Genomic DNA, 26,141 nt, shown 5'->3' on the forward strand with positions numbered 1-26,141 from the left:
TTTTTGGTTTTTTTGTTATTATTATTTTTATTTTTATTTTTATTTGTGGTGTAATCGGCTGACTAGAGCACGCTGTTAAAATTGAAGAGGACGAGGATGACGGTGTAAAATAAAAATAATTTATAGTGATGATGAGAATTGGTGTCTGCTCGGGAGGAGAATGGGGTTGGCGCTTCTTGGGCGAGTTTCTGGTTGCTGGCAGAAAGGTAAATGATAGCTTTGGTCTCGCGGGCCTTGGCACCTGGTATACCTGGCAGAATCGATCGGCAGACAAGATGGAGACTCCTAGCTGACGTAGCAGTAAAGTCCTGATCGCTAAGTGACATTGACAATCCGAGACGTGTTGTCGAGACTAGGCTACCCTCAACGCCGCTTCCCACACTGGGGAATTCTGTCGTCAATGATTTCTCCACCTGCAATAATGTTAAGAAAAGATAAGGCATAAAGAAACCAAACTGGTAATGCAATCTGGAGAAGAAATAACTAAAATAAAATTTTATTGCGGAAATCTTCGAGAAAATATTTAAATGGCTTTTCGGAACTTTGGATGTTAAGCAAAACATATTGGTAAGTTGGGTATTATTGCTTTTAATTTTTTTTTGTTGGTATTAATTCAACTGATTTTTTTTTTAGGGAGAAAATCGGATTGGACGCTTAAAAAAATTCTTTTATTGATCTAGATTTTGATGTAAGTTTATCATTTAAATATTCTTTTATATAATATACAAATACTCTTCTAATAAGAATATCTATAAAAAAATAATGCGTGGAAATACTTTAGTTATCTTAAAATTAATTTTTAAATTAATTAATAACATTTTTGAGAACACAAAAAGAGTTCCCTAACTTTAATTGAATTAAAATGATCAAAAAAATTGAAAAAAAAATTTAATAAATTTATTAGAGTGATTTTTGAAATTTAAATTATTTTTTGAATTTAAATTTTCGCGGGCGAGTGACGTAGTTCCTAATCCGGCGCGCAACGCCATCTTACAGAGCGCGGGAAAACTAAAATTATTAAATTTTTCTAAAAATGAGTAAATAAGTCTAAAATACAATAAAAGATAAAGAACAAGTTCTCTATTCATTAAAAATAAGAATTATATGCATATTTTTCTTTCTATTTAATTAAAAATATCAAAAGAGTTTTTTAATTCACATAGGAAAGTTAAGGATTCGTGTAGAAGTGTGGATTCCTAAAGGAATCCACATGGGAACCTGTGGATACTTGGATTCCTATATGGAAAGTCCACATAGGAAATATGAATTTCTATAGGAATCCACATAGGAACCTGTGGGTTGATGGATTCCTGTATGGGAAATCCACATTGAAAGTATGGATTCCTATAGTGAATTTATATAAGTGGAATAAACATAGACCTTGTAAGAACGTGACTTAGGCCAGTGAGTAGCGTAGAAGACTGTCACCCATGAGGTACCGGGTTCGAGTCCATCAGACGCCAGCAGTTTTTTCATTAGATAAAATTACAAAATCCCTTTTTCAGAATTTATTTCAATTAATAATTAATTAATAGCAATTACTTCATAATTATTTTTAATTTTTTTAATAAATTTTTTTTCGCCTGATTAATAAGGGAATCTATGTAGGATCCTACCCTGGATTCCTATATAGGAAACCATATGGGAATCTATCCGAAAACGCCATGTGGGAATCCAGGCTGGTTTCCCATATGGATTTTTTTGATTGGAAAGTCACTTGCGGTTTTGGAAATCCCGCAGATTCGATATTTATACGATATTAATGCTGTATGTTTACCTACTTCAGTTATTTTAGCTAGATTTTGCGGAATTATTACATAAAAATTGCGAAATAAATTCAGAATATTTACGACAATACAATAGGAATATTACGGAATATTAACAGCATTCAGTAAATGTACCGCATGTTTACTGTATACTTATTTACTCATCTTTGAACTTTAAAAATCCGACAATCCCTACGCTTTACTTCCAATGATTCTTCGATTAGAATGAAAAACGTAGGAATTAATGGAATAAAAATGAAAATTTTATAATCTGCACATTTTTTATGATATGACTTTAATTGCAGCAATCAACAAAAAATACTAAATTTTTGCTATTTTTTAATTACATCAGTACAATCGCGGCAAAATTGCAGTATAACTTCGGTATTATCACCGTAGAAATACCATCTTATTATTGCAAAATTACAGGAATATTATAGGTAATACATAGATTTTTTACGGTAAAAATTCTGGAGTACGGTAATTTATTCGTATTATTCTAGTAACTTTGCAGCAAAAGTACAGTATAAATTCTGCGTAACTATAGTAAAAAAAACTGGGCAACATAACCTCAGAAATACCATATTATTTCAGAATTATAACGGTAAATTTATGGTAAGCGCATTAATACCGAAAATTTAGGGTATTTGAAAAACCTTGAGGGTACTAAATTAAGATTGATTTGAATTGAACTATATCGCAAACTTAATAGATAAGATAGCATGTATTGGAAATTTATAGCAAAGGCGTCGAATTGATATTAGAGATCAATTGATAATAAATATTCAAACATGTTCTTTTTAAATATCTCTAGGGAACTCGCATCTAATACTTCCACCGGTAGCTTCTGCCAAAGACGTATTGCTGATATCACAAAAGAATGCTCAAGATATGACGTTGCGAATTTTATAATTAGATAGTTAACATTATTATTTTTAATCGCTAATCTCTCCGACCGTCTAGATTCATCTTCTATAAATAATCCTCTTAGACAACTTGGCTCACCAATAGATAACAATTTACAAAAATCTAATGATAAAATTACTCAAGAATTAATTTTTTAATGATAACTATTGATCCGACTTATATAAAAAAGCAAAAAAAAAAACTCAGAAAAAAAAAAGAATTGAAATGTAATTAAAAGGATCAATCACCTCTCGGCCGTTGACAAGAAAAGACAATTGAGCTGTGGGATAACTGGGAGCAGAAATACACTGGGCGTCAAGAGTTTCCCCGATATCATAGTGTTCTCTGAGATTTTCGATGACTGGATCTCTTTGTGGGAGTATACCAACGTTAATAACCGCCTCATCGTAGACAATATCAAACTTGGGACTTTCGCCTGACACTTGGCAACCATAAGATCCGGTTACATTTATCCACTTGTCACCCAAGTGTTGTCGTATGACAACACGTTTGTCGTTGCTTTCACTCAACTCAACTTGCACCACCCCATCGTGTACATTAAATGCCGCCGCGGCGGGCGAATCCACAACCCTGCTGCTCGACAACGACTGCTTTTGCTTGTACTGGTTCTGTTCTGAGTTTTGCTGTTGCTGTTGTAATTTTCCTGGCATTGCGCTCGGCATATACCTAAAAAACTCATTACCATCTTTCAACCAAGTAACTGAATACAATTGCTCGCCACCGAGATTGTAGTTACACTCTAGTATTACTTTTTCTTCACGAGGATCCACTATTGCTGGTACTTTTACCTCTGCGAATTTACTGCATTCACCTGCCAAATTTACAAACAAACTATTTATTCATTTTATAAATTTACTCTCACTTTTATTTTATCTTAAGCTTACTATTTTTTACTCTATTTGAGTTATCGCTCTAATTACTGACTTCTTCCCTAATATTTTATATAATTAGACAATATTTATGGTCTTTAGATTAAAATTTATGAAGCTTCAACTTTGATTTATTAGCATAAATTAATATTACTAAGGTAAAGTACCCAGTATACACTGTTAAAAATTTCTACTGTAATTTTACAAGAAATTTATTGGAAGCCAATAGGCAAAAAATTTATTTAAAATTACAATCGGGTATAGTAATATTACAAATCATATATAGATGTGAGGTTACTAATTTTACATCGTTTTTTAATTTTACAAATATTTTTAGATTAGCTAAGTTTGTAAAATTACAATACTTTCCTTGAATTTTACTTTAATTTAAATAATAAAAAAGAAAGATTTGATTTAATATTTGTTGTCATTTTATTTTTATGAAGCGCTGACTATATTTTGCATCTAACGTAGACCTAATTTTTACAACTCTGATGACATATAGTGAAAATAATATTTACCCTAACTAAGAATCGAACGCGAGCCACGCGCTTGCTAGACCGATACCTAACGCCCTACGCCGTACGACCGATAGGTGATTTAACATCTTATTATTTCTATAAGCTAATCTTATGTGGTGATTGAGCTTTACGGCTTATTATTTATTATTTACATTATTTGTGTTATTTGATGCTGTTTATTGATGGAAAATAACTAACTTTTACATTATTTATAATTCATTGAATATTATAAAAATTAAAGTCTAACATATACTCATTAAAATATATTGATTTCGAAATGATCGTTTGAGCGTAATATTAAAATTTATAAAAGATAAATGATGCCTCGAATTTATTATTACAAATAAACTTAGACTAAAAATTAGTAAAAATAAATATGAAGGACATTGTTGTTTTTTGATACATCAGTTTCATTTTTGTAAAACTGAAAAGTATTGTTTTTAAAATTGGATAACAGTTAAGTAGAATTACAATTCGTGTAATATAATTAAAATTGTCTGGTAAGATTACATTGCACTGGGTAATTTTAAAATGAAAATTGTAAAAATAAAAAAAAGCTTTTTAAATTTTTTATGAGATTATTGTAATATAAATTACAATATTTTTTTGTGATTTTACATACAATTATGTCGAGTCAGATCACAAATAATGTTTGCAAAATTAAAAAGCTTTTTCTTAAAAATTTACCAACGGTTCTGTAATATTACAATGCGTGTTACGTTTATACATGAAGTTTGTAAAATTACAATACATCTTAGTAGATTTCCTGACAGGTGTTGGAAAATTACATGAATTGTATTTTATTTCGCATTGCTATACACTGATTTGTAATTTTACTTATTATTTGTTTTGTAATATAATTGTAATTTTACAAAAATTTTTAACAGTTCAGACTTTTTTAATTGTTGTAATACAAAATCCGTATATTTATTATGAATAATATGCGCATTTTATAATTATTCAATGATACAGTAATTGATTTCTGTAAGTTTTTCCAATTGTAAACCAAAACAATTATATTTTTGTTAACTTAAAAGTTGAAATGTCGAGAATAGCCGATAGATGCTATTTTTTTCATGAAAAAGGTACTAAACCGTAAACCGAACAATCAGTAAAAAAAACGGTATATCATTTTAAGTAAAAAAAATTGTACCACCCAATGAAATAGTCTTTTCCTAAATAATGCATATTTTTTGCAAAGACATAAACTATAATTTTTATATTAAATTTTAGCGTGTAACTATACCTCGAAATTTTAAAAGCGGTACCCATAACCTGAACAAGCTGGAGCCGTATAATTTTAACAGCACTCTAATCTCTAATAGGTTTATAGACTAGTGATCAGCATTGTCATTTGTATTAATTACTGCAAATTAAATAAGTTTTATAGCTAAAAATTAGAGTAGTTAAAAATTATTGAACGTTTTGAATAGAGTTTTATTGATTTATAATTGAAAATTTGCTTTGTCATTCATAAAAAATGTAATTAAAAAATTAAATACAAATATTTATCATTTTTAAATGAACATATTAAATATTGATAGTATTATTTTTAATATTAATCAATAATATGTTATAATTCTTTAGATATTTCAATAAAACGTTGAAAATTTTTGGTGTGCCTATTGGCATATATTTTATTAGTTAAACTACTGCTCCCGGAGTGTTCAACTACTAAGGCTTGTCAGAATTGATTGTTCAACTACTACTCCTTTGATAGTCTATCTTAAAAACGTTGTCAATATACAAATATTCTATTTTTGTTATTTTGCTAATCAATTCAAAATTGTTTATATTTTCATGAAAATCACTAATTTTAACTAATAATTACATCTTTATACATTAAAAGTAGGGTTAAATAAGTTTTATTTTGAAACTTGTTCAACTACTGGGTACTTTATTTTAATAAAATTTTTTTAAAAAATTCTTTAAAAAAAATATTAATACTATAAAATATTTTAATCTATAAAACTGCAACTTTTTCCAGCCAATCCAGAATAATCAGCGAAATAAATAAACAGGGTAATCTTTCAGTTACAATTTAATACGTGACCTGTTGCTTAACTTGGAGGCTTAAACGCTTAACTCTTTACTGTATATATACATTTGAACTATAAAATACTCCGGGATTAGTATAATAATGTATAGGGATGCAACCTCGTGAATTCAATGCCGTTTAATTCGAGATCAATTATCCGGGTGATTATTTTTCCGTGTAGTCACAAAAAAACTTGCTAGCAATTTAAATCGAAATATTTTTCCCATTTGGGTGACATAAACACCCATAACTTAGCACACCCTAATTCGGACAAATATCTCAGATTAAATCTAGAGGACATTACCGTCTACTAAACTAGAGCGAAAAGAAAGTTCCATTATTTTTTTTATGGATTACGATAATATTGTATAGACAAGAATTAAAATAGATGTCAGTTAAATCTATAAGGCTTTATTTTCTAGATACATATTTTTGTAAATTGTTATCTATTGGTGAGCCCAGTTGCCTAAGAGAATTATTTATAGAATATGAATCTAGACGGTCAGAGAGATTAGCGATTTAAAATAATAATGTTAACTATCTAATTCTAAAATTCGCAACATTATATCTTGAGCATTCTTTTGTGATATCAGCAATACGTCTTTGGCAGAAGCTACCGGTGGAAGTATTAGATGCCAGTTCTCTAGAGGTATTTAAAAAGAACATGTTTGAATATTTATTATCAATTGATATCTAATATCGATTCAACGCCTTTGCTATAAATTTCCAATACATGTAATCTTATCTATTAAGTTTGCGATATAGTTCAATTCAAATCAATCTTAATTTAGTACCCTCAAGGTTTTTCAAATACCCTAAATTTTCGGTATTAATGCGCTTACCATAAATTTACCGGTATAATTCTGAAATAATACGGTATTTCTGAGGTTATGTTGCCCAGTTTTTTTTACTATAGTTACGCAGCATTTCTACTGTACTTTTGCTGCAAAGTTACTAGAATAATACGAATAAATTACCGTACTCCAGAATTTTTACCGTAAAAAATCTATGTATTACCTATAATATTCCTATAATTTTACAATAATAAAATGGTAATTCTACGGTAATAATACCGAAGTTATACTGCAATTTCGCCGCAATTATACTGATGTAATTAAAAAATAGCAAAAATTTAGTATTTTTTGTTGATTGCTGCATTTAAAGTCATATTATAAAAACTGTGCAGATTATAAAACGTTTAACTTTTATTCCATGAATTCTTATGTTTTCATTCTAATCACAGAATCATTGGAAGTAAAGCGTAGAGATTGTCGGATTTTTAAAGTTCAAAGATGAGTAAATAAGTATACAGTAAACATGTGGTACATTTACTGAATGCTATTAATATTCCGTAATATTCCTATTGTATTGCCGTAAATATTCGGAATTTATTTCGTAATTTTTTTGTAATAATTCCGCAAAATCTGGCTAAAATAACTGAAGTAGGTAAACATACAGCATTAATATCGTATAAATATCGAATCTGCGGGATTTCCAAACCAGCAAGTGACTTTCCAATCAAAAAAATCCATATGGGAAACCAGCCTGGATTCCCACATGGCGTTTTCGGATAGATTCCCATATGGTTTCCTATATAGGAATCCAGGGTAGGATCCTACATAGATTCCCATATTAATCAGGCGAAAAAAAATTTATTTAAAAAATTAAAAATAATTGAAGTAATTGCTATTAATTAATTATTAATTGAAATAAATTGTGAAAAAGGGATTTTGTAATTTTATCTAATGAAAAAACTGCAGGCGTCTGATGGACTTGAACCCGGTACCTCATGGGTGACAGTCTTCTACGCTACTCACTGGCCTAACTCACGTTCTTACAAGGGCTATGTTTATTTCACTTATATAAATTCACTATAGGAATCCATACTTTCAATGTGGATTTCCCATACAGGAATCCATCAACCCACAGGTTCCTATGTGGATTTCTATAGAAATTCATATTTTCTATGTGGATTTTCCATATAGGAATCCATGTACCCACAGGTTTCCGTGTGGATTCCTTTTAAGAATCTACACTTCCTATGTGAATTCCTATTGGTTCCTATACGAATCCATACTTTCTTATGTGGATTTCTATATAAACTCATGTGGATTCTTTGATAGGATTCCCTACTAAAAAAATCCATATGGGAAATCAGCCTGTGTTTCCACATGGCGTTTTCGGATAGATTCCCATATGGTTTCCTATATAGGAATCCAGGGTAGGATCCTACGTATATTTCCATATTAATCAGGCGAAAAAATGTATTTAAAAATTAAAAATATTTATGAAGTAATTGCTATTAATTAATTATTAATTGAAATAAATTCTGAAAAGGGATTTTGTAATTTTATCTAATGAAAAACTGCTGGCGTCTGATGGACTTGAACCCGGTACCTGATGGGTGACAGTCTTCTACGCTACTCACTGGCCTAAGTCACGTTCTTACAAGGTCTATGTTTATTCCACTAATATGAATTCACTATAGCAATCCATACTTTCAATGTGGATTTCCCATACAGGAATCCATCAACCCACAGGTTCCTATGTGGATTTCTATAGAAATTCATATTTTCTATGTGGATTTTCCATATAGGAATCCATGTACCCACAGGTTTCCGTGTGGATTCCGTTAGGAATCCACACTTCCTATGTGGATTTTTTTGATGGGGTTTAAATCTTTAATTGTCGTACTACAATTTTCTATTGTATCGCTTAATTGACAAACTGATAAATTGATAAATTTACAAGCGAGTGGTATTAATGATGTAGCTTCATTAACAAGCTTTGCTTAGGTGTTTTACCGTTGAATTATTAAATCAAGTGTTGGAGTTTAGAGGAGCGTAACAATTACTATTGGCAGTGCGGTGCGGTATGCGCCTGGCCATATCCATTGAGTATAATATGCGGTGATTGGCGTCGACTTACAACATACTAACATACTAGTTTGGCATCACTAGACGCGTTTAAACTCAGCCAAACTTTCTTACATTTATATCTCTCATCTACATACGATACATACGATACTTGTCTAATAACTATAAATTCAACCTCAGAACCACCAACTAGTTCCTACTTTTTATCTCATTCCCCTTATTTCTTCTTCTTCTTCTTCTACTTCTGCTTCCATATATACATTTATATTGCTTAATTATATAAATATAGGGGACCGCATTTAAGTTCTTATATGTACTTCTCTATATAATATTATATTTAATATAAGATTATTACAACAGAACGTACATTAGAGCGTATTAACCATATGCCTCTCTTCGGATCAGTTAATTGCGTACACGACGACCAATTAGTCGTTCGTCTACAGTCTACATCCTCAACCCTTTTAATTCTTCTTAATATCGACTTGTCATGCTTGTATATGTTGTTGTTTTTTTTCGTTTTTATTGACGAATATTCTACGACAAATAATCAAAGGATTAAATAGTAAACTTTTAATTAACTTTTAATACTCGACAAACTTCTCGATTATTTATCAAGTGTTTTTAACTTAATTATTTTTACCATTAATTAATTTTACAAACTTTTTTAGTTCATTTCTTTATGTTTTCACTAATAATTCCGGGAGTAGTAAATTAATTTAGGTTGACAGGTAAAAAAATCATATTTTAAGGATAGTAACTCCTAAAATATTTTTACCCCAGGAAAAAAGGTTTAGATCTAACCAGATATAATTATATCTGGTCAGATCTATTTATATCTGACCAGATATAGGATTTGAGACATAATCAGATCTAGTGATATCTGATCAGATCTAAACAGATGTAACTATATCTGAGTTTAAAAATACATCAGACATGATCAGATCTAGTCATATCTGATCAGATCTAAACAGATATAACCATATCTGGGTTGAAAAATACATTAGACATAAAAAGATGTTATCATATCTGGGCAGATATAACTATATCAGAGCTGTCAATAGCATCAGATTCCATCAGATCTGATTATGTAGTTATACATATATTGTAGTTAATCATAAAAAATTAATAACAATGGGTCTTTAATTCTCACCATTTATTTATTGATAAATATATTCATCACATATTTGTTAAAGATTAATTGATACATTTAGGTATTTTCAACTAGCTTTGATTAAATAAAATTTTTTTTTAATTAATCAAGACAGATACGCAAAGTGTGAAAAGAAAATAGTATTCACTGGATATTGTTCCATGAAATTGTAATTTTTGTTGATGTGATTATTTAGCTATTATTTTTTATATCTGATCAGATCTCAATACATCTATTCAGATCTTGTGATATTTAATGTAAACAGATTTTTAGTATATCTCGTCAGATCTAGTTATATCTGGCCATGTCAGATAGAGACAATTTAAAGATCTGACCAAATCTGGTCAGATCTAATCAGATTATTTTTTGAATTACATCTGGTCAGATCTGATTATATCTGGCCAGATCTCGTCAGATAGAGATAATTTAAAGATCTGGCTAGATCTGCTAAGGCAGATCTGACCAGATCTTTTTATATATGGCCAGATCTAATCCGTTTTTCCCGGGTAGAAAATGGGAAATTGAAAGTTATTATTTAGGAACTTTAAGAGTGGCTATAACTCCTAAAGTATTGAGTTTAGGAGAAAATTGTAAGAGAAAAATTGTAGCTTAGGAGATTTCCTATAAAAAATGTTTTTATACTGTAGAGTTATTTTCAATATTTTAGGAGATATAGGAATTTTAGGGAGTTAAAAGTTAAAAATTATTGTTTAGGAAATTTAAAAGTGGCTATAACTCCTAAAATATTTATTTTAGGAAAAATTTATTAAAGCAAAATTGTAGCTTAGGAAATTTCCTATAAAAAACGTTTTTATACTATAGGGTTATTTTTAATATTTTAGGAGATATAGGAACTTTAGGAGTAACTAGGAAGTCGAAAATTCAAAATTATTGCTTAGGAACTTTAAAAGTGGATATAACTCCTAAAATATTGAGTTTTAGAAAAAATTATAAGAGCAAAATTATAGCTTAGGAAATTTCCTATAAAAAACGTCTGTATACTATAGGTCTATCTTCAATATTTTAGGAGATATAGGAGTGACTAGATAATTAAAAATGAAAAATTATGATCTAGTTACTATAAAAGTGGTCATAACTCCTAAAATATTCAGTTTAGGAAAAAAATTGTAGGAATCCAAATTGTAGCTCAGGAAATTTCCTATCGATCACTCTTATACTACAAGCCTATTTTTTATATTTTAGGAGATATAGGAACTTTAGGAGTGACCAAATAAGTAAAAATGAAAAATAATGATCTAGTTACCATAAAAGTGGATATAACTCCTAAAATATTGAGTTTTAGAAAAAATTATAAGAGCAAAATTATAGCTTAGGAAATTTCCTATAAAAAACGTCTGTATACTATAGGTCTATCTTCAATATTTTAGGAGATATAGGAACTGCAATTATATTTTCATAGTAAAAAATCAACTATTATAATTCTAGGTTTCAAAAAAGTGGCCATAACTCCTAAAATATTGATTTTAGCAAAAAATTATAAGAGACCAAAATTCTAGCTTAGAAAATTTCCTATTAAAAGTGTTTTCATACTATAGGTCTATCTTCAATATTTTAGGAGATATTAAGAGACAGTAACTTAAAAGACTTTCATATCTCATCACTATAAAAATGAACTTTAACGTCAAATATTATCATTATTAATTAGAAATTTCTTATATACATATTATGTGTGATATAAATAATTAAGTTTAATTCCTCCTCGAGTTTTATAAGTCTATAATATAGTAATGTAGTAATATAGCAATGAAAGAGAACTTGTGTCAAGTTGGATTAAAACCATTAAATTGTCTTGATATAAGATGTGGGTGGGTCATCTTGAAGTCAAGTGGTTAGTCGCCATAGTCGTTTGCGTTTATATTGACGATCTGGCTAATTAAACCGCCCAAATTAAACAGCTCTTTATATTATCTTCCAACATGTCAGGTCATTTAATAACCCGTACTGAAAAAAATATATGCCGCATATACGGGGGCAAAAAAAAAGTATGTGGCGTATATATTTTATATGTGCGACGTATATGTATTTTTGTCAGCATATATGCGTATATATAATTTTTCAGTTTGGGAAAAAAAGCCCTTGTTGTGTTTTTTTTTTTTTTTACGGCATTAAAAATAATTTTTTTGATAATATACAAAATGTAATTTTTGTTTCGGTTTAATATTACCATTAACAGAATTATAAAAGTTTAAATTGAAACAGAAATATTTATAGAAAACGAATTATCGTGAAACAAAAGGTCTAGCACGTGAAAACACGTACTCGGAATAAAACAATTAGACTTATGGGCTACGCCCTTTTAAACCTCAGTGCGAATATTAAAAAATTTTTCAATCAATACAACAAACACAAGTACAACCTAAACAACGGATTCTATAAAAAATGTATGGAATGCTTTTTCGTAATTAATTTCAATTTTAAAAATTAATAAACTCAACTACGCCCAGGCCATTATTTAAAATTACCGTACTCGCGCTAGCGTGTTTGCTGTTTGGTTCATGAATATTAATAGATTTTTTTAATAATCGATACCCAAAGACCCGAAAGATGTTAACAGTCCTCACGGTTTTGGAAATAAAGCAAAGATTCAGTATGTATATGAAATGCTGTATATTTGCCATACTATCACATAGAAAGTGTGGATTCCTAAAGGAATCCACACGGGAACCTGTGGATACATGGATTCCTATATGGAAAATCCACATAGGAAATATGAATTCCTATAGGAATCCACATAGGAAATATGAATTCCTATAGGAATCCACATAGAAACCTGTGGGTTGATGGATTCCTGTATGGGAAATCCACATCGGAAGTATGGATTCCTATAGTGAATTTATATGAGTGGAATAAACATAGACCTTGTAAAAACGTGACTTAGGCCAGTGAGTAGCGTAGAAGACTGTCACCCATGAGGTACCGGGTTCAAGTCCATCAGACGCCAGCAGTTTTTTCATTAGATAAAATTACAAAATCCCTTTTTCAGAATTTATTTCAATTAATAATTAATTAATAGCAATTACTTCATAATTATTTTTAATTTTTTTAATAAATTTTTTTTCGCCTGATTAATATGGGAATCTATGTAGGATCCTACCCTGGATTCCTATATAGGAAACCATATGGGAATCTATCCGAAAACGCCATGTGGGAATCCAGGCTGGTTTCCCATATGGATTTTTTTGATAGGAAAGTCACTTGCGGTTTTGGAAATCCCGCAGATTCGATATTTATACGATATTAATGCTGTATGTTTACCTATTTCAGTTATTTTAGCTAGATTTTGCGGAATTATTACATAAAAATTGCGAAATAAATTCAGAATATTTACGGCAATACAATAGGAATATTACGGAATATTAACAGCATTCAGTAAATGTACCGCATATTTACTGTATACTTATTTACTCATCTTTGAACTTTAAAAATCCTACAATCTCTACGCGTTACTTCCAATGATTCTTGATTAGAATGAAAAACGTAAGAATTAATGGAATAAAAATGAAAATTTTATAATCTGCACAGTTTTTATGATATGACTTTAAATGCAGCAATCAACAAAAAATACTAAATTTTTGCTATTTTTTAATTACATCAGTATAATCGCGGAAAAATTGCAGTATAACTTCGGTATTATTACCGTAGAATTACCATTTTATTATTGTAAAATTATAGGAACATTATAGGTAATACATAGATTTTTTACGGTAAAAATTCTGGAGTACGGTAATTTATTCGTATTATTCTAGTAACTTTGCAGCAAAAGTACAGTAGAAATGCTGCGTAACTATAGTAAAAAAAACTGGGCAACATAACCTCAGAAATACCGTATTATTTCAGAATTATACCGGTAAATTTATGGTAAGCGCATTAATACCGAAAATTTAGGGTATTTGAAAAATCTTGAGGGTACTAAATTAAGATTGATTTGAATTGAACTATATCGCAAACTTAATAGATAAGATTACATGTATTGGACATTTATAACAAAGGCGTCGAATCGATATTAGAGATCAATTGATAATAAATATTCAAACATGTTCTTTTTAAATATCTCTAGAGAACTGGCATCTAATACTTCCACTGGTAGCTTCTGCCAAAGACGTATTGCTGATATCACAAAAGAATGCTCAAGATATAATGTTGCGAATTTTAGAATTAGATAGTTAGCATTATTGTTTTTAATCGGTAATCTCTCTGACCGTCTAGATTTATCTTCTATAAATAATTCTCTTAGACAACTGGGCTCACCAATAGATAACAATTTACAAAAATATCTAGCCAGAAAATAAAGTCTAGATTTAACTGACAGCCATTTTATTGTAAAAGACTTTTTACTTTTTACCTGGGAATTAGCAATTAGAAGTGTTAGTACAAATTAATCAGACAATTCAATCTTATCTAACAGTTAGCTGAAGAACCGAATTCACGGGAAGAACCAACTGGACAGGAATAAGGAATGCTTATAACGTATTCCTGTGGCGAGCTTCTCATCACGATCCCCATTTCGGCTCTTACACCGCTATCCTGGATAATTGCTCTCCAATTTCCTACGATTGCTTACTGTTACTAACACATACCCGTGTGCGCTCACTAATAATCAAATACTTTGCTTTTGTACACACTTTACTACTTTAATGCTTTTGTTATTTTATTCTACCCTAATTCAAGCTTACAGGGCTAATTTATAATCACTGGGCCAAGACCTCATTATTTTTGGTTACCCAAGCCTTATTGTTAATTACTTTTACCGTATTTATGTTATTTATTGCGACATTTACTATTCTTTTTTTAGAGTGGGAGTTTTGATCTGTCAGTTTTTAATTATGCGCTACTGAATTAATTACTCAAGAATTACGAAGTAGTCAAATTTTTAAAACTTAAAATTTGTAGATTTAATCTACGTAGCCTAATAATTAAAAAAATTTAAAAACAGTTTCCATTTAATCAAATAATCAGCTTTGAAAATTGTAATTTTTACATGATGGAGATTCCACCAGTCGCGTATTTGGTTAAGAATTTAATGCAATTAACGATTTTAAAAAAATTTTATTTTCATTGAATTTGATTGAAAAAATAATAAGCTAAAGATTAAAACAAAAAAAGTAGCTTTCCGAACGTATTACGGAGATATTTTAGATTTTTTATGAAAAATCACTCGGAACTTGCGTTCTTCAGTCTTGTATTTGACTTGGCAACACCGCTTGCGCAGTTACTCAAAGCATAAGTAACCAAGGTTTTTTCAATGCTAGAAGATCTTAGTCATTTTAGTTAGACAGTAAACATAAATATATTTTAAGGTTAAGGACACTCGAGCGGTGTTGTCAATTGTATACCGGTAATTCAGAGCGCTATATTTTTTATTAGTTAATTAAATGTTAATAATTATTTAATGAGTAAATTTATCGGAAATTTCCTCAAAAATGTTATTAATTTTTAAAAATTAATTTTAAGATAACAAAAGTATTTCTACGTATTATTTTTTTATAGACATTCTTTACACTCGTAGGGTACTTGGATCTCCTTAAAGAATTTTTTTGATATTTTTAATGAAATGAAGAGAAAAATATGCATATAATTTTTATTTTTAATAAAGAGACCTTATTTTTCAATTTTTATTTTTTTTTTACACTTATTTACTCATTTTTAGAAAAATTTAATAATTTTAGTTTTCCCGCGCTCTGTCAGATGGCGTTGCGCGCCGGATAAGGAACTACGTCACTCGCCCGCGAAATTTCAAATTCAAAAAATAATTTAAAATTTCTAATTTAAAATAACGAAAGTATTTCTACGTATTATTTTTTTATAGACATTCTTTACACTATAAGAGTAATTTGGATCTTCTTAATGTGACAATTGAAATCTTGATTTTTAAATAGAAAGCTTAAAGTCATGGAATTATTTTCAATGCATTTATAGTTTTCTTATAATTACTTTTAAAAATCACCAACTAAATTTTAGGATTATTTTCAACAACCTTTAAAAAAAAATTCCACCGAGTTTTTATGAATTTTTTAAAATTATAAAATTGCCAGATCATTTAAAACTTGTGATATCAAAACTAACGATTTAATGTAACTAATCGTTGGAACCTTGATTTTTAGGCTACACTGAGAGAAAAATCTGGTTCTCTGAACTAGCTAAATCTAGTTAAATAGCATCACTACTATTTAATAGAAGTTCTTATACCTAAAATAATAAATTATATTGAACACCAATAGATAGTTACTTAAACTATTTTTAGTTAAATATCGGCTTAATAGTAATCTTTATTAACTTTAACTGAGAAAACAGAAAAAATAATTGTTACAGCCCGGACCGGGAATCGAACCCGGATCTTTTCGTCAAGCACCAACGGCTCGGACAGTTAAGCTATCTGAGCCATCGTCCGTAACAATCTTTCAATCACCTAATTATTTTTTGTTTAACACGATAGAAAAATATTTATTTAAATATAGTCCATATAACTATTTATCAATAGTTACTTAAACTAATGCATACTCCGAGTAAATACAGAAAAAAAACGTTTAGAAATCTATATTATTAAGAGAATAAGAAAAATTTTGTGTTCAGGATAGTCATATGATAAAATCGGATTTTTTAGTGAAATTTAGTTTTACATTTAACTTATAATTTTTTTAATTATATGACAAATATATAAAAGGGCTGTAAAGAAAAAAAAATATTTTCCTTTCTTACTTATATAATTCCCGCAAATTAAATCATAAAAATTATATAGACCCGCCTACTACGTTTGAAAGCTTTGACTGAATGCTTTCAATTAATTTCTAGTTTTTTATTTTAAAAAACGTTACTGAAAATCTAGTTTAAGAGATCTTGAGGCTTTAAACGATTTTTTTCAATACGCGAAAAAGTTTAATAACTCGGAATTATAAAAATATATTCAAATTAAAACGAATGTATGTTTTCTAAATTACTTCAATTAACTTCAATTGCCGCGTTTAATTTACGGGGTCCTTGATCTAAAAAAGCCATGAGTTAAATTTTTAAAATAAATAAATTGAATTTTCGATTCTAAGTTTTTTACTACCGGAATTTATGGGCTGTACAATTTTTACAAGGACCATTAATGTCTTAAATACAATTGGCACACAAAAATACTCTACTTATTCAACTCAACGATCGTAATATATTTTAAATACGCTGGCATTGAAACATGAAATAATAATAAAATATAATAAATACCTGCACACTTAAGATATATATTTTAGTTCTCGGAGGAATATCTTACAAAGCAGTTTTGTTTTTTGACGAGTGAACTATAGAGTAATGTGACGTATAAATTTTGATCTAGAGGCTAATTGAAATTTATTAATATATTTATTTTTTAACTTAAATACTAATTCTTGAGTAATTTATATAACTCCTAAAATATTGAAAATAAACCTATAATATAAAGATGTTTTTAATAGAAAATTTTTTAAGCTACAATTTTGGATTCTTATGATTTTTTCCTAAAATCAATATTTTAGGAGTTAGAGCCACTTTTCTACTATCTAGAATATAATAGTTCATTTTTCAATATGAAAATAAAATTAAAGTTTCTATATTTCCTAAAATATTGAAGATAGACCTATAAGATGAATATGTTATTAATAGGAAATTTTCTAAGCTACAATTTTGGATTCTTATGATTTTTTCCTAAACTCATTATTTTAGGAGTTATAGTCAATTTTAAAGTTCCTAAATAATAATTTTCAATTTTACACTTTCTAGTTCCTCCTAAAGTTCCTATATCTCCTAAAATATTAAAGATAGACCTATAGTATAAAAACGTGCATAATAGAAAATTCCCTTAACTACAATTTTGCTCTTTTATAAATTTTCCTAAAATCAATATTTTAGGAGTTATAGTCATTTTTCCAGTAAATAGATCATAAGAATCTAATTTTCATTATCTAGCCACTATTTAAAAAACTATATCTCCTAAAATATTGAAGATAGACATATAGTATGAATACGTTATTGATAGGAGATTTCCTAAGCTACAATTTTTGTCTTCTAAATTTCTCCTATAATTAATATTTTAGAAACTATAGCCACTTTTAAAGTTCCTAAAGAATAATTTTTAATTTCCCACTTCCTAATCACTCCTAAAGTTTCTATATCTCCTAAAATATTGAAAATAACCCCACAATATAAAGACACTTTTTACATGAAATTTCCTAAACTACAATTTTAATCTCATAATTTTTTCCTAAACTCAATATTTTAGGAGTTATAGTCACATTTAAAGTTCCTAATTATTAATTTTTAATTTTCCACTTCCTAGTAACTCCTAAAGTTCCTATATCTCCTAAAATATCAAAAATAATCCCATAATATAAAAAAAATTTCCCTATTAAATTTCCTAAGCTACAATTTTCGTCTCTTACAATTTCCTAAAATCAATATTTTAGGAGTTATGGCCACTTTTAAAGTTCCTAAACAATAATTTTCCATTTCCCACTTCCTAGTCACTCTTAAAGTCCCTATATCTCCTAAAATACTAAAAATAACCCCATAGTATTAAAACAATTTTTATAGGAAATTTTCTAAGCTACAATTTTAGTGTCTTAATTTTTTCCTAAAATCAATATTTTAGGAGTTATAGCCACTTTTAAAGTTCTTTATCAATAATTTTTCATTTCCCACTTCCTAGTCACTCCTAAAGTCCCTATATCTCCTAAAATACTAAAAATAACTCCATGGTATAAAAACATTTTTTATAGGAAATTTCTTAAGCTACAATTTTGGTCTCATAATTTTTTCCTAAGATCAATATTTTAGGAGTTATAGTCATTTTTCCAGTGAATAGATCATGAAAATCTAAATTTTTTTTTTTTTTAAATATTGATTTTAAGAAAAAATAATAAGACACCAAAATTACAGCTTAAGATTATATAACTAAGAGAAAAAAATAATATTTGTCATATAATTAAAAAATCTAGACTCTTAAGCGCGTTATAAATATTCCGTAGAAAAATTCCATAAAACACTTACTGAAATACATTACAAAGGATTAAAATAATCAGAGAAGTAAACTGTATATAAAAATAAAATGTATGCATATAAGGAAGAAAGAATTAAATAGAAACGAAATAGGAGGTGGGAGGGGCTGGGAGGGAGGGTAAAAAAGAGATGAGAGCCACTTGAAGTCGAGAGTTTGAGCAAGAGAGAGTAAGAACTAAAGCCCGGGAGTGTACCAGGAAGAAAGATAAGAGATAAAAAGATAATGAGGGTGAAGAATAATAGAAACATACGTATATATAATGGTAATAATAATTAACAATAAAAATCAGTAATTGAGGTAGGTTAAATAGGAGTTATTGTTTAATTAAAAAAAAGGGCAGACGTATTCATGTTGCCTTTTTTTATCGCGATTATTTTTCCCATTGGTTAGCAGGTACGTGGCGGTGTGTATGTAAATATATGGAGCTTTCTTCCTTGATTCCGCTTCGGGGTAGCCTAGACGTGACTTGCCAGCAGTTGATTCTGATTCAGATGCAGCGTGCACCGGTTGTGCCACGGTAACATGACTATGAATGGAAAAACAATAGACATACATTGACGCGCGTATATAACTACCACCTACCACCGGTTGTGCTCTGGTTCCGCTATTAAAATAACTTTATGGTACGCTTCCGTTCTTTTAATCGCCGATAAATATCTCACTCAGATATCTTACAACGCTTCCTATTTTATTAACCACGGGCTAATTACAGTGGATTTAGATATTTAAATCGCTGTAATTCGTTTACCGTTGGGTTTAGAGGAATTTTTTAAGGCCTAAATTGTAGCTTAGAAAATTTCCTAGGGAAAATGTTTTTATACTGTAGGTCTATCTTCAATATTTTAGGAGATATAGGGACTTTAGGAGATTGGGCGGGAGGATTCTAGGAATTTAGGAGGAAAAGTTGCTGTAACTCCTAAAATATTGATTTTAGGAAAAAATTATGAGACCAAAATTGTAGCGTGAGAAATTTCCTACAAAAAATGTTTTTATACTATGGGGCTATTTTTAATATTTTAGGAGATATAGGGACTTTAGGAGATTGGGCAGGATGGATTATAGGAATTGGAAGGAAAAGTGGCTGTAACTCCTAAAATATTAAATTTAGGGAAATTATAAGAGGCTGAAATTGTAGTTTAGGAAATTTTCAAGAAAAAATGTTTTTATACTATAGGTCTATCTTCAATATTTTAGGAGATATAGGAATTTTAAAGAGTGAGAAATTAAAAATTATTATTTTGGAACTATAAGAGTTCCTATAACTCTTAAAAAATTGAGTTTAGGAAAAAATTATAAGACTAAAATTGTAGCTTAGTTTTTATATTATGGGGTTATTTTGAATATTTTAGGAGATATAGGGACTTTAGGAGTGACTAGGGAGTGGAAAATTGAAAATTTATTATTTAGGAACCATAAAAGTGGTCATAACTCCTAAAATAATTATTTTAGGAAAAAATTATGCATCCAAAATTGTAGCTTAGGAAATTTCCTATAAAAAATGTTTTTATACTATGGGTCTATCTCCAATATTTTAGGAGATATAGGAACTTTAATTTTATTTTCATAGTCAAAAATAACTATTATAATCTAGATAATAGAAAAGTGGCTATAACTCCTAAAATATTGATTTTAGGAAAAAAATTATAAGAATCCAAAATTGTAGCTTAGGAAAATTTCTGTAAAAAACGTTTTTATACTATAGGGCTATTTCCAGTATTTTAGGAGATAAAGGGAGTTTCGGAGATTGGGCGGAATGGATACTAGGAATTTGGGAAGGAAAAGTGGCTGTAACTCCTAAAATATTGAGTTTAGGAAATTATAAGAGACGAAAATTGTAGCTTAGGAAATTTAATAGGGGAAATATTTTTATACTATGGGGTTATTTTTTATATTTTAGGAAATATAGGAATTTTAGGAGTGACTAGATAATTAAATATATAAAAATATGATCTAATTACTATAAAAGTGGTCATAACTTCTAAAATATTAAGTTTAGGAGAAAATTGCAAGAGTCAAATTGTAGCTTAGGAAATTTCCTAGTCATAACGTTTTTGTTGTGTGTCTATTTTCAATATTTTAGGAAATATAGGAACTTAAGTAGTGAAAACTTTGATAAAAATAAAAAGTTCAAATTTAGGAGCTAGAAAAGGGGCTATAATTCCTAAAATATTAATTTAAGGAAAAAAATATAAAACCAAAATTGTAGCTTGAAAAATTTCCTATAAAAAATATTTTTACACTATAGGTCAATCTTCAATATTTTAGGAGATATAGGAACTTTAGGAGTAACTAAGAAGTGGAAAATTAAAAATTGTTCTTTAGGAACTTTGAAAGTGGCTGTAACTCCTAAAATATTGAGTTTAGGAAAAAATCATAAGAATCCAAAATTGTGGCTTTATAAATTTCCTATTGAAAATGTCTATGTCTAAAGCATACTACAAGTCTATCTTCAATATTTAAGGAGATATAAGAATTTTAGGAAGTGGAATGTGAAAAATTTCTTTTTAGGAACTCAAAAAGTGGCTGTAACTCCTAAAATATTGAGTTTAAGAAAAAATTATAAGAATCCAAAATCATAGCTTAGAAAGTTTTCTATCAAAAAAACTCATACTATAGGTCTATCTTCAATATTTTAGGAAATATAGGAACTTTAATTTGATTTTCAAAATGAAAAATTCACGATTATATTCTAGGAGTTACAAAATTAGCCATAACTCCTAAAATATTAAATTTAGGAAAAAATCATAAGAATCCATGATTGTAGCTTAGAAAATTTTCTATTAATAATATACTCATAGTATAGGTCTATCTTTAATATTTTAGGAGATTTAGTACTTTAATTAGAATTAAAAAAAAAAAAAATTACAAAATACCAAATTTTTAGCTTATTAAATTCCCTCAAAAAAATATGTGTACCTATATTTCCAAGATCAAGCTACTAAAAATATTAAAAAAACGCGTCGAAGCCAGCCGTATACTCATACATTTTCCCTGAGCGAAGTATGTAACAATTGAAAAACAAATCACGTGTCGCGAATTCCCTTTTGAACCCTTCGGCAAACGCCCCTAGAAATATTTCAAAAATAATCCTCATCCATCAAAAAAAAAAATCTTAGTAAAACAAAATAAAGTCAGAATATCAGTGAGAATATTTCATTGTATATTTTCAGTTTAAAAATCTAGTATTTTTTTAAATCCCAAAGCAGATAGCTACTTAAGCATTCTCACTATATATACAAGCCTCTTTCTGTCCATATAAATATATATATTTATAAAGCTCGAGTCTAGTCTCTTGCGCGCTTTTGCACTCATTTGGGAACTCGTTAAGGGGGATAATCTTTTGACTGACCCTCCTATTTATATTTATTTATTTTATTTATGTCACTAGTAACCTGGCAGTCACTTCGTGACTGCCGTGTATTTGTGAGTAATAACTAAATAAAATTTTGCTTTATTAAATAATGAATTTTGTTAAATTGCACTGTACTTTCTTAAATATGGACGTTTTTAAAGATATAAGCTCATCTTAATGTTACAATTATCAAGAGCTTTCATTTGAGTACCCACATGCATTTTTGATATATTTTTCATATATTCATATATATAATATATATTTTCAAAATATAAGCTCATCTTGATGTTATACTCATCAAAAGCTTTCATTTGAGTACCCACATACATTTTTGATATATTTTTCATATATACATATATATAGTATATATAAATATATGAAATATATGAAAAATTGATGTGGGTACTCAAATGAAAGGTCTCGATGAGTGTAATGTCAGGATGAGCTTATATGTTTAAAAATGTCAATAGTTGACAAAATACAAGGTCATTTTTTAATTAATGAAAATTAATTTAGCATATATTTAATAATTTTGAAAAATTTATAACAAAAAAATAATGGCAAAAAAATTTTAGAATTAAAAAATGCAATTTTTTAAAAATGAGTGTAATATCGGGATGAGCTTATATCTTTAAAAATGTCAATAATTAAGAAATGACCTTGTATCTTGTCAACTATTGACATTTTTAAAGATATAAGCTCATTTTGATGTTACACTCATCAAGAGCTTTCATTTGAATACCCACATGCATTTTTGATATATTTGTCATATATATATTTAAATATATAAAATATATAAAAAATTGATGTGGGTACTCAAATAAACGGCCTTGATGAGTGTAATCTCTGAATGAGCTTATATCATTAAAAATGTCAATAGCTCACAAAATACAAGGTCATTTCTTTATTATTAACATTTTTAAAGATATAAGTTCATTTTGATGTTACACTCATCAAGAGCTTTCATTTGAGTACCCACATGCATTTTTGATATATTTTTCATATATATAGCTCGGGCATATATATATATATATATATATATATATATATATATAAATATATAAAATATATGAAAAATTGATGTGGGTATTCAAATGAAAGGTCTTGATGAGTGTATCATCGGGATGAGCTTATATCTTCAAAAATGTCAATAGTTTACAAGATACAAGGTCATTTTTTAATTAATGAAAATTAAGTTAGCGTATATTTAATAATTTCAAAAAATTTATACCAAAAAAAATTTTCAAAACTAAAAAATGCAATTTTTTAAAAACAATTTTTTTTTTCTAATTCAATTATACATAAAATTTTGATATATTTTTCATATATACATATGATATTCATATATACATATATACTTTAAAAATATAAGCTCATCCTGATGTTATACTCATCAAAAGCTTTAATTTGAGTACCCACATGCAATTTTTCTATATTTTTCATATATACATATATATAATATATAAATATATAGAATATATAAAAAATTGATGTGGGTACTCAAATGAAAGGTCTCGATGTCTATAACATCAGGATGAGCTTATATCTTTAAAAATATCAATAATTAAGAAACAATCTAATTTCTTAATTAAGTATCCAAACTTACCTGCCGCTAAAAATCCGAGAAGAATAAGCAGCATGATCACAATTAAAAAAAATTACAAAAAATCCATATTTAATTATCCAACCATAAAACTTAATTAGAAATTTTTAAAATAAAATTTCCCCGCTGTTTTGAAACAACTTTAATAATTCACTGTTTACACACTCGCGAACAATTATTTACTATGAATTGCGTTGCACTTGTTGATTGACCAATAATAATTAATAGAATATTAAATTACGCAATCAAAGCGTGGAAAAAAAAAATTAACAAATTTATTTTATATTATTTTTATTATAAAAAGCTGAATTTATTAAACTTTAAACTGTAAAGCCCGCAAGGTCTGATCCGGTTGACGCCTAAAGTTTGAATGCTGGAACAGTATCGTTGCGTGCGAGTCTCTAGTTCCGCGCATGCGCAACTAATCACTATACCACAAACATACCACACACTTATTCGACTTAACAATTGCTCTATTCGCGGTCCTTTGTTCTTAAGGATTGCTAATAAATTTACGCCAAATTTATAATTTTTGGATAATTTTAACAATGGGAGGGGTGGGGGAAGAAATATGAGAAGAGGGAGGCGAGGGAAGAAGGGGAGGAAGAGGAAAATTTTCGAGGGGAAGAGATGGATATTAAGGAAGGGATTGTAAGGGCGTGTATATAAGGGAGTTGGTAAATTATAAGATGAGACTGCGCACGTGATTGACAAAGTTGGCTCAACACATCAACTACGCTGCTTAGTTCCATAGTTGTATGTTATTTACTGCTAAAGAGGAGGATGAGGAGATGAAACCAAGATCAAGACATTCAATGTGTATAACCCCGGGGAAACTTAATTATTTTTCTTATACATAAACCATAGATTGTTTTTATTTAATGGCCTCATTTACCAAGCTTGTTTTTTAACTCTACTTTTTTTTACTTATTAAGTCCTTTTTTTTGAGATCTTATTTATGTAATTACCTCCGGCTTTTCAGTTTGGCAATCAGAAGACATGTCAACTTGTCCTGCTTGGACGCTTTCTTTAAAACGGGCTTTAGAGGCTTTAAAAAAATTTTATAATTTTTTTTTTCAAGCTTAATTAGGAAATTTATGAATTTATAGAACTTTTTTAATTTTTTTGAATATAGCTCAGGAAATATTGGGAGTATATAAATGTTTTTTAAAGAAAATTTTGTAAGCTACAAATTTTGGTTCTTAGAAATTTTTCCTAAAGTTGATATTTTAGGAGTTATAGACGGTTTTATAGGAACTAGAGTGTTATTTTTGGTTTTTACTAGTTTTAGATTGTTTATATTGATATATCTCCTAGAATATTGAAGATAGACCGAAAGTATGAATATGTTTTTCATAGGAAATTTTAGGAGCTACAATTTTGGTTCTTGAGAATTTTTCCTAAAATTGATATTTTAGGAGTTATGGTCACTTTTGTAACTCCTATATTGTAATCGTGAATTTTTCATTATGAAAATACAATTAAAGTTCCTATATCTCCTAAAATATTGAAGATAGACTTGTAGAATAAACATGTTTTTAATAGGAAATTTTATAAGCTACAATTTTAGATTCTTATGAATTTTTCCTAAAATTGATATTTTAGGAGTTATGGTCACTTGTATAACTCCTAGAAGATGATAGCGAATTTTTTTGCAGCGCAATTATTTGTGTCACTATATCTCCTAAAATATTGAAGATAGACCTGTAGTATGAATATGTTTTCATAGGAAATTTTATAAGCTACAATTTTAGATTCTTATGAATTTTTCCTAAAATTGATATTTTAGGAGTTATGGTCACTTGTATAACTCCTATATTGTAATAGTTGAATTTTCAGTGTGAAAATACAATTAAAGTTCCTATATCTCCTAAAATATGGAAGATAGATCTATACGATGAATATGTTTTTATAGGAACTTTTCTAAACTTCAATTTCGGTTTCAATTTAGATTTTCTCCTAAACTCAATATTTTAGGAGTTACAGCCACTTTTTGAGTTCCTAA

At 28.6% G+C, this 26,141-nt stretch overlaps 1 protein-coding gene across 2 annotated transcripts in view; it reads right to left on the reverse strand.

Moving 5' to 3' along the window:
• The window catches only part of LOC123263572, a 50,607-nt gene continuing 24,466 nt past the window's right edge, over positions 1 to 26,141 (reverse strand). The window contains exons 1-3 of one of the 2 annotated variants that reach the window (XM_044726457.1): positions 24,140 to 24,513; positions 2,921 to 3,504; positions 1 to 413 (exon numbers count right to left, since the gene is read on the reverse strand). In XM_044726457.1, coding sequence (XP_044582392.1) covers positions 63 to 413; positions 2,921 to 3,504; positions 24,140 to 24,173 — 969 coding nt within the window. In that variant the 5' untranslated portion in view covers positions 24,174 to 24,513 and the 3' untranslated portion in view covers positions 1 to 62. Of the gene's footprint in view, positions 414 to 2,920; positions 3,505 to 24,139; positions 24,514 to 26,141 lie in introns of those variants that run through there. The other variant, XM_044726460.1, reaches the window with a different exon arrangement.

This window comes from Cotesia glomerata, linkage group LG4 (assembly GCF_020080835.1).
Source record: "Cotesia glomerata isolate CgM1 linkage group LG4, MPM_Cglom_v2.3, whole genome shotgun sequence".
Classification (NCBI taxonomy): domain Eukaryota; kingdom Metazoa; phylum Arthropoda; class Insecta; order Hymenoptera; family Braconidae; genus Cotesia; species Cotesia glomerata.